The sequence below is a fragment of the Cornus florida genome, unplaced genomic scaffold (genome assembly GCF_030987335.1).
Source record: "Cornus florida cultivar Cherokee Brave unplaced genomic scaffold, ASM3098733v1 CherokeeBrave_3.0.0_Hap2_Chr08, whole genome shotgun sequence".
Lineage (NCBI taxonomy): Eukaryota > Viridiplantae > Streptophyta > Magnoliopsida > Cornales > Cornaceae > Cornus > Cornus florida.
In genome coordinates, this window is record NW_026775578.1 from 47554814 (window position 1) to 47565276 (window position 10463).

At 34.2% G+C, this 10463-nt stretch overlaps 1 protein-coding gene across 1 annotated transcript; it reads left to right on the top strand.

Annotated features, from left to right (window-relative positions):
* The first annotated feature begins 525 nt into the window (after positions 1-525).
* LOC132271621 (rust resistance kinase Lr10-like) lies at positions 526-3097 on the top strand. Its single transcript, XM_059773067.1, has 3 exons — positions 526-1371; positions 1690-1716; positions 1824-3097. The coding sequence occupies exons 1-3, from the start codon at positions 672-674 to the stop codon at positions 2924-2926; spliced, it is 1830 nt and encodes a 609-aa protein (XP_059629050.1). The 5' UTR covers positions 526-671; the 3' UTR covers positions 2927-3097.
* Positions 3098-10463: the final 7366 nt, after the last annotated feature.

Sequence of the window (10463 nt, forward strand, 5' to 3'; positions counted from 1 at the left end):
TAGGTTAGGAGTTCGGATTTAATTGGACCATTCTTGAGTGATTGGACCGCAAGTGTCCTATATTTAAATTGTGTAAAATATCTTACGAAACCCGCATCACCATATAAAAAAAAAGTAATAATAATAAAATATAATTTGATAAGAAATAAGTGGACAATAAATGTAACCGGGTCATCATCATTTAACAAAAAAAAAAAAAAAAAAAAAAAAAAAAAAAAAGTTACTCCCAATGTCTTATATTAGATGTTTTTTTTGGGGAGTAGAACTTTTTAAGGGAACATGTAATTATTGCATTATCCTCTTGAAAAATTATAAATCTACCATTTCAAGTTTAAATATACTTAAATTTTAAGAGTATTTTATTGAAAGATGTAAAATATATTGTCCAAATTTGATAAGTGGACAAATATTTTGGACAACCTAAAAAGAAAAGATAGACAATTAAATTAAGACAGAGGGAATAGAAGAGAGAGAGAGAGAGAGAGTTTTGAAGAATTTGAGAAAATGAAACCATGACACTTGTTATAAAGAGGAAAAGAGCGTAATTACATGATTGATTTGCTACTTGGACACGACCGCCATATATCGCTGACAAGTCCAAGATGCCATAGTAATACCCAACAAATCAGTTTTAAATAGGAACAGAGAGAGAAAAAGCTAGAGGCTCTGAAATGGCTAAATTTCCCTTCTTGTTGTTTCTGGCATTGTTTGCAAGGCTAGAAGGACTAGGAGAAGGCCAAGATGAGTGCAAGGTAGATTCCAGGTGCAAGAAGCATGGTCCGGCCATCCGTTTCCCCTTCCGGCTTAAAGAGGACAGGCAGCCCGGCCACTGTGGCTATCCCGGGTTTCAGCTAACGTGCGACGAGAGAGAACAAACGGTACTCGAGCTGCCATATTCAGTGAAACTGCTTGTCAAGAAGATTGATTACAAGTCTCAATTCATTCACCTTCAGGACCCCAAAGGCTGCCTTCTAGGACGGCTTATAAAACTCAATTTGTCTGCCTCTACTTTTCAGTTTTATCCAGATTCTGAAAGCTACTACTTGTCTGCGTATGCTTTATACAATTGTTCTGAACCAAAGAGATATTTACGATTCTTCATTCCTTGCCTTACAACTGCTCCCGGAGATCACATTTATGCTGTCCCTTCTTATGCCTATTACTCTTCCCTTACTTCCTGCACAAAGATTGGTAACTACACTTCATCACTTCCTTATCGTCTATTTTCTGATTTGAGTGATAATCTTGTATTGTCTTGGTCGGAACCAAATTGCACAAAATGTGAATCAGAAGGCAAATTATGTGGCTTAAAGAATCATACCACTGGACATCATGGTATTGAATGCCTCCACATGCCTAAAACAACAAAAGGTACGTCCATCCTCAAATATAACACACATATATAATATGGTAGGTTTTCTTTTCCTTCCCCGCACATAATTTGATCCTATTACACCGAAAAAGTTAAAGATCTGTTGATCGAAATATATAAGAAAAGGCTACAAAGCGCATGGCAAATTAATATTTTGATCCTATTTTACACACAGCAAAAGTTGAAAATCTGTTGGAAATAAAGGATAGAGAGAGAAAAAAAATCCAATAAAAACAAAATTTTTACAAGTCAGATTTTCTTATGTCGTAAGCATATATATATATATGGAAAACTAATACTTTGATCCTATTTTACAGGTTCATCAATAACACTAGTTGTGACAGGTAAAGTTGTCTATTGATCACCTTTCTTTTGTTAGGACGGACTAGAATTAAAAGGATTTTTTGTAATTTTTTTTCCTTCTCAGTTGACTTGGTTTGTTTTAATGCAGCTATCGTGATATCAGTTCTCCTAATTCTTGCTCTTGGAATCGTAGTGCTCTATCGTGTCTATAACTCAAACAAAATGTTGAAGGAAGATGAAGTAAAGATTGAAATGTTTTTGGAGGACTACAGAGCACTCAAGCCCTCAAGATACTCATATGCTGATATCAAAAAGATCACAAATCAATTCAAGGACAAACTGGGGCAAGGGGGTTATGGGACAGTGTTCAAAGGAAAACTTTCCAATGAGGTTTTTGTAGCTGTTAAGGTCCTCAACGATTCAATAGGAAATGGAGACGAGTTCATCAATGAAGTGGGAACAATGGGTGGAATCCACCATGTGAATGTGGTTCGCTTGGTTGGATTCTGTGCTGATGGATCTAGACGAGCTCTTGTTTATGAGTTTTGCCCAAATGATTCTTTAGAAAAGTCCATCTTTTCAGAAGATCAGAAGAACCATTTCCTCGGTTGGGAGAAGCTGCAAGATATCGCCCTGGGCATAGCCAAAGGAATCGAATATCTTCATCAAGGGTGTGACCAAAGAATCCTTCATTTTGATATTAAACCTCATAATATATTGTTGGACCACAATTTTAATCCAAAGGTCTCTGATTTTGGCCTAGCAAAGTTGTGTCCCAAGGACCAAAGTGCTGTCTCCATGACTGCTGCAAGAGGGACCGTGGGTTATATTGCACCTGAAGTATTTTCTAGGAATTTCGGTAATGTGTCATATAAATCAGATGTATATAGCTTCGGAATGTTGTTGCTTGAAATGGTTGGTGGGAGGAAAAATATTGATGTTAAAGTAGAGAACACTAGCCAAAAATACTTCCCCGAATGGATTTACAATCATTTACATCAAGGAGAAGTGCTAGGTATGATCAGCATTGAGATTGAGGAACATGCAAAAATAGCAGAGAAACTAGCTATTGTTGGGCTCTGGTGCATTCAGTGGTATCCTGTTGATCGGCCTTCCATGAAAGCTGTGGTTCAAATGCTGGAAAAAGAAGGAAACAACTTGACCATGCCACCAAATCCTTTTGCTTCTGCAACAAAAACAAACACAAGTTCAAAAGGTTTCAATAGAGAGCTAGAAATTATTTCAGAATGAAATTAAGAAGCACAATTGTGATTTGTAATGTTTCTTGCCGGTATAGTATAAATATTAATGGTAGGTAGGCCAAAAAAAAAAATCCCATCTTGTATAAGTTTCCAGGGCTTTTAATATGTTGTAATGTAATATTATTCGCAGAAACATCTTAATTATGGTGTCAAATTACAACTTTATTGGCGAATGCATGATCTTACAACTATTTGATGGAGTTTTTATGATAATTAATCTTAATAGGTAATGCATTAATAACAAAGGATTGCATGTAAAAAAAAAAGGGTTCATGAACATCTTGAGTTCTGCACGATTAAAAGTTATTTCACATTCATTTTCTAAGTAAAAAATTATGCTTGAACAACATTTTCGATATTAGATAAGTTTATGATTGAGAAATTTGACATTTTCAACAATAAGTTTATGATTCAGATATTTGAAAAGTTTAGTAAGTAATCAAATATTTATTTTCTGCTCATTTTCCTTTAACTATCCGGATCTTGTCCTGTGCAAAATTAAGTGTTGTATCATCCAGTGTGTTTGATATATCATTCAATGAGTTTGAATTGACAATGCAACAATTTTAATAGACAATAAAACAACTTTATATCTTAATGCAAATACTTTGAATTGACAACGTAATAACTACTACATAAAAATATTGAAATTTTAATTTAATAGTGTTGTCATATTAGTACATTACAATACAATTGCGTGGATATTGCGTGGTGTTACATTTGTGATGCAGCATGTTATATTTTGACGTAGGCCCTACACATCTTGAAGTCCAAACTTTTGTCTTCTCTTATTGTCCTGGTTAAATTTTTGCATCCCTCTTTATCTCTCCGTTTTCCTACTCTAGGGGTTGATGAGTGATGACTTGTGTTTGCTGTCTAGAGTGTTTTTATTTTTATTTTATATATATATATAATTAATGAGGACCTAGATAATTTGTTATATAATTTATTTTACATAAATCATTTCTCAAAAACCAACCAAATTACAAACATTTTGAAAAAGTATATGATGTAGTGTAATACAAATACAAAATCTTTAAGGGGATAATTAAGACACACACTTCCGATTGTCAGATTTTACATTGAACACTTGTGACATTATAAATGTGTGGACTTGCATTTGAGTTCTCTAACTCAACGAGCCAACTCAATGTAATGACGGTAATGCAAATTATTCGTTAAAATACAAATTTGATCTAAACTTCTAAACTTAAACTGATCCCGAGTGCTGTTTATTTTAAAATGAAAATTAAGTATAATGAAACTCACAACAATTGAAATTTCTATGTCTAAGAATTTTAAGAGTTAATGGTAAATTAAAAAAATTTTGTTACTTGTTTGAATTTATATTGAAAAGCCAAAATTTTCTCGATTAATATTTTAGTACATATCTTCTAAATTAGTACCCATTGGTTATTCTCTATAGTTATACATAATTATGTGCTGAATTAAGTTTGGAACTGTGATATATATATTTTGTAATTGACGAAATTTATTGTCAAAACAACTCCGATTGAGTTGTAAAATTTCAGTTTAGAATTTCAAAATTCAAGATCGGAAACAGATGTGAAGAAGTTCAAGTGTTCATACTTCGATACACTCCGGGATAATGAGAACAATGCATTAGATAGGTAAGAGAGTGTGTGAGTACAGTTGGGAGGCTTTTTGGTATTTTTCAAGTTTGGCCAATTTGAACCGGTTCAACCACCGTGAACCGGTTCAAGTGTCAAAAATGTTTTTCGATTTTCACTACTGGCCAACTTAAACTAGTTCAAGGGTTCAAGTGTTAATGTTACTTTTCTTTGAAAAACCTACTAGCCAACTTGAACCGGTTCAAGCACCATGAATCGGTTCAAGGTCTTCAAATCTTTTTGGTAACTTACCTTCCTGGTCTGTTTTGGTTCCAATTTTGGGTAGACTTCCTCTATATTGTGTAGGCAAAAAATTGACTTGGTTTCGAAATATTTTCAGGTCTTCCAAACTTCTATATAATCTCTCTTTTACTTAACATTGAGTCACGGCTTTTTGGAACAAAAATTCGTTATTTTGAGAAAGCCTTTTTTAGGGATAGTTTTTTTATTTAATCAAATTTGATATTTCTATTTCTCTTTTGAGAGACAAACATATATACACGAGTGAATTAGGATTGTTGTTCTCTATCTCATCAGAATTGGAGCATAATTAAAATTCAGTAATTCCGAGAAGTATGATTTATTTTTTCTACAACAAATTCAGATTCGAAAAAGAAGAATTTTCGATCACACTTTGAAGGGGTAAAGGCACTTGCGAAGTGTTGTTGATTTACCAGCAATCCTTCTACAAGGTTCAAGGCATAAGTTTAAAGTCGAGAACTATTGGACGGGAAGTCACAAAGACAGAAGTGTTCAGCAAATTGAGTTTTGGTAGAGTGAAGGGGTGTGAGCCTGAGTCAAAATTTGGTGTACTTTGCTTTATACGTAGTGGATAATTTACGCTCAGGACAGCGCAAAAATTCGCTAAAATCCTAGTGTCATCTCTCTAATTGTACTTACTTTACTTTTTAGTATTTATCTTTGTGACTGTGGATATTTAATTGATTATATTCTTGGGTAAATTAATCCATCAAATAAATTGGCAAGTTGACCTAATAATCTCATCTAGGTCATTTAGGGATTTAATCACAACTATCAACTTAACAGCTTCCGCACCACATAACTAAAAGTAATTGGATGATCTATTCTTTGATAACTTGATATTAGTGATAGTTATTAACCAAACTTGTGACACAGTTATTTTAAGGGTGAATTACACTGGCTTTCCTGAGGTTTATCAAAATTACTCGTGAATGAAACCATTTGAAAAATGATGGTCAACCTTCCTCGAGATTTGTCCAAATTACTCTGACCACCCCTATTTAAGTCAAAAGTTAATTGTGTCAATAGAATAATTTCAAAATACCATAACTACCCTTTTTTACATAATACTACCCCTGCTTATATCTATATAATTGCTTATATCTATGTAATTTACCCTTCTTAGTGATAGATGCACCATTTTGTATTAACAATTTTTCCGTCACTCTCTCTCTCCGATTTTTCCTCCTCTCTCTCTCTCTGACGGAACCCAACTTCGGACCATACCAAGTTTCAAGACCTAAAGTCAAAGACATTCAATATATATATATGTGTGTGTGTGTGTGTGTGTGTGTGATTAAAGAACCTGAACTAAAGAAGTAGAAATGGGTTATTATAATCGAACACAAAAAAAAAAAAAAAAAAATATCAAAAAATAAAAAGAATTTTACAAGATTCTAAGAATCAAGACCTATTTCAGGGAAAAAAATTACCAAAAAAAAAAAAAAACCCATTTGAAAATCCAAATAAATCTTAGATATTGGAACCTAAAATAGAAAGAAACAAAAAGGAAAACCTAAAGGACCTAAAAAAAAACTGTCAAAACAAACTTGTACAAGAGAAAAGGAAAAAAAAATAAAAAAATGACAATGGATGAATTGCCAAACCCCAAAGAGGAGATGGTTACTTCATATGTGTGTATAAAATATGATATTGAAATTTGAAAAAAAAAAAGAAGTAAATTGGATTGTTACAAAGTTGATGGGGAAGTTTGGAGAGTTTTGTGGATTATCAGTGAGTTTGAATTTTAAGTTGCCGATTGAAGATCTATACTTGTTGATTGAAGAATACGATCGATTTGCCTTTCACATATCAAGCTGCGAAGACCAAAGCCATGCTTTTCCCAAAAGATCCTACAGATACTAGTGTGGCATCGTCTCACATAACTATAGAAGCCTTTTTCCATAGAGACCCAATAGTAAGTTGTGCGGAGGATTTGTCTGGCTCTGAAATCTCTCATCCGTCGACGATTTCACGCATCAAACTCTGCGTTTCTGGAATGTTGTTGTATGCAGTCGCTGGATTATGTCCTTTAATTCCACCTACGTCGGCCTATTGGTACCATGTCCGAGATTTCTCACAGGATGTTGGATTTCCCTCCAATTTCCAGAAAGCCATTGAGGAACTCCGGCGTTTTCTATGACGACCCAAATTTGCTGGATCCGAATCGCTAACCAGGTTCTTAACGGAACCCGAGGTTATGCATTTCACCTTAAATTAGCACTTTAGGGACCAACAAGGGCAAAATGATCATTCTACTTGATTATAATGGCCTATGACCCAAAAAGGGTAAAACAGTCATTTGCTAAAGTCTTACAATAATTAGAATGAAATCCAGGAGTAATATGGTCATTCCCGTGGATAAAATATAATTAATATATTTTACTGGGTCCATAATATATACTAGCTAAATTAAATGAGTGATGAGGGAAAAATAAAAGACAAACGGTAAGTAGCAGGAACCAGTCCATGTGTGGACACTACACGTCCACTGGTTTGGGACATTCGGTCAACCAGTGAGTAATTCACGTTGACTAATAAGGGTCATCCATAGTGAAATTGCTCACTATGCAAAATCGTGAGATACCGGTCAACGTGTAGGAAGCCACACGTCGACCGAAACCTTCCAGTCATGTATTTTTTTTATTTATTCTATTATACAACCAATTACAATCCAACCACCCATAATACAACCACTAAATTACCACTAATACACTACTAAAATGCCACTAAAACACTATATATATATATATATATATATATATATATTATACCCCAAATAATCCGCTTAACAAAACAACGTTAACATGATTACATCATGGCCGATTACATACCCAAAATAGAATTATTACATTTACCACTACCAACACACTATAAATGCAAAAGTATGCCCAAAGAATATTGTTACAATGTTAATACAATACTTTTCAAATTTTTTTTTTTTTTTTTTTCCTAAATGAAGGATTTTATAAATATAAACAATATAGTACATGAAAATAGAGTGAGGGCAAACCCTCACTGTACAAAAATTCCCTAACAGGGGAAAAAGAAAACAATGCTAAGTAAGAAATTACAAGATATCTTGAAGGCATACCCCCATGACATCAAGAACCTCCCAAAAAATACACTTAGCAATTTCCATTGCATCTTTACAATTTCCATTGTGCATTCTCTCATTTCTTTCTCTCCAAATAAAGTAGAGCACAACAGTAAAAAAAATTCGAGCCACTTTGTTCTTCTTCCATTGAAATCTTTGATTAAACACTGTAACCATATCTTAAACTTCATGCATCCTCTGTAAATTCCATCCCATAATCTCAAATATGTTATTCCATATATTCCAAGTGAAATCACAGCTGCAAAACAAATGATCCATAGTTTCCACATTTCTAAGGCACAGATAACATCTAGAGACAATAGAAAAACCTTTCTTATGCAAAAAAGAATGAGTCACAATAGCTTCCTGCAAAACCAAAACTGAGTGTGTAGACCACCTAGGCCTCCCTCCACTCCAACACAAATCATACCAACAAACTTCAGGTCTGGAGCTTCTACAAACCTCCTATACTGCTTTGAAACAAAAATTGGACTGCCATGTTAATTGGTCTTCTCCCCAAAAAATCCTTTGATTGTGAAATACTTGTCTCAGTTCTTGTGAGGTGTTACTCAGCTGTTCTTCGTCTCATTGTCCATCAACAATATAATCACTCAAAACACTGAATTTATTCCTACTAAGAGAACCCAGTAATCTACGGTTAAACAGGTCCCCAAGACATTTCCCATCACACCATGGATCCAGAAACACTTTAATCTTCTATCCATTTCCAATTCTATATCTACAATTCTGTTTTAAAATGTCTCTAATTGCCACCATACTTTTCCAGATTGAAGAAAATGACACCTTAGGAGTAACATTCCAAAAGGAGGACTGTCTTAAATAATTTCTCTTGTACCAAGCCACCCAAAGTCTATTTTTTGATAGCAAGAAATCCCAGGTAAGATTGCATTTAATAACCTTGTCAATATCCCTCAATCTACGCAGCCCCAGCCCACCTTCCTCTTTTGGTACAAAAAATTGATTCCATCTCAAACCATGTAACTTCTTTCTATCTTCAAAATGCCCCCAAATATAGTTTCTCATTCTCCTCTCAATCACATTAATAATCACAGCAGGTAGTGAGTAAACTGATGTCCAATACTGCACCAATGGAAGAATTACAGCTCTACTCAATTCCACTCTACCAGCCATTGAAATATGAAGACCATTCCATCTAGTTGTAAGAGAAATAACCTTCTCAACCAATTTATTACAGTTCCTACTTCTAACCATTTTATTAGAAATAGGAAGCCCAAGGTAAGTAAAGGGAAGTTTATCAACCTTACAAGCAAGAGTTCTTATAATACCAGACCTCATTCTTATTGAATTTATAAGAAAAACCTCTGATTTCTCCTTGTTGACTGCAAGACTTGATGTATTTTCAAACTAAATCAATAATTTTTTCAAAGTAAGCACTGATGCCATATTGGCTCTCACTACCATCAACAAATCATCAGCAAAAAACTGATGAGTTATAGGTAATCCAGTTTTAATAGCAGCATCAGTGGGAATAACCTTACCACATTGAACCTCAGTTTCCATTAACCCAGAAAAATACTCAGTAGCAAGAATAAAAAGAAGTAATGGATAGCCTTGTCTTAAACCCCTCTTAGGTTGAAAATAGCCATAAGGAGAGCCATTAACAATAAGAGAGAACCACACTGAGGATAAGCACACCTTAATCCATCTGATCCATTGATTACCAAACCCATACAAATGCAATAGCTTCAATAAAAAAAAAAACCCACTGAACAGAATCATAAGCCTTCTTAAGATCAATCTTCCAAGCCAACATACGTTTTGCATTTTTTGCACCAAAGCCTCTCATCAGTTCATGAGCCATAATGATATAATCCTGTATTTTCCTATCTTGAATAAAAGCTGTCTGCTCTCTTCCAATAATTCTCCCTAAAACCTTTGCCAATTTATTAGATAGAATTTTTGCAATGATCTTATAGAAGGTATTACATAAGGAAGTAAGCCTGAAATCCCCAACCTGAAGAGCATCCACTTTCTTCTTAATTAAAGTAATAAAAGTACTGTTGATACATCTTCCCATCTCTGGATGATTGAAAAAATGATGAATTGCATCAGTAAACTCCTCTCCAACAATGCCCTAGTAGTGTTAAAAAAATCTTGAAGAAAATCCATCTAGACCAGGAGTTCTATTAGGTCCCATAGCAAAGACTGTGGGTTTAACTTCTTCCCTTGATACAACCTCCTCCAACCTCTCTATTTTCTCTGTAACAAGCCTGTGTCTAATATATTTAGCTTCTAGAATGCGTGTTGCACGCTGAGAATTAGCATAAGTAGACTTAAAGTAATTAACAAATTTCTTTTTAATCATATTTGTATCAGTAATAACATCACCTTCTTCATGAATCACTGTTACATTATTACCTTCTCTATGCTATTTAATTTTCTGGAAAAAATACTTGGAGCAGCGATCTTGATCTTTTACCCATCGAATTCTAGATTTCTGATTCAGCATTAAAGCCTCCTTTGATATAGCAACCTCCATATTCATTCTCCCTTTT

Excerpts from the sequence above, each read along its gene's own strand:
- LOC132271621 (XM_059773067.1), top strand. The coding sequence starts at position 672 with ATGGCTAAATTTCCCTTCTTGTTGTTTCTGGCATTGTTTGCAAGGCTA. Across the intron at positions 1,372-1,689 it reads CATGCCTAAAACAACAAAAG|GTTCATCAATAACACTAGTT; the intron begins GTACGTCCATCC and ends CCTATTTTACAG. Across the intron at positions 1,717-1,823 it reads AATAACACTAGTTGTGACAG|CTATCGTGATATCAGTTCTC; the intron begins GTAAAGTTGTCT and ends GTTTTAATGCAG.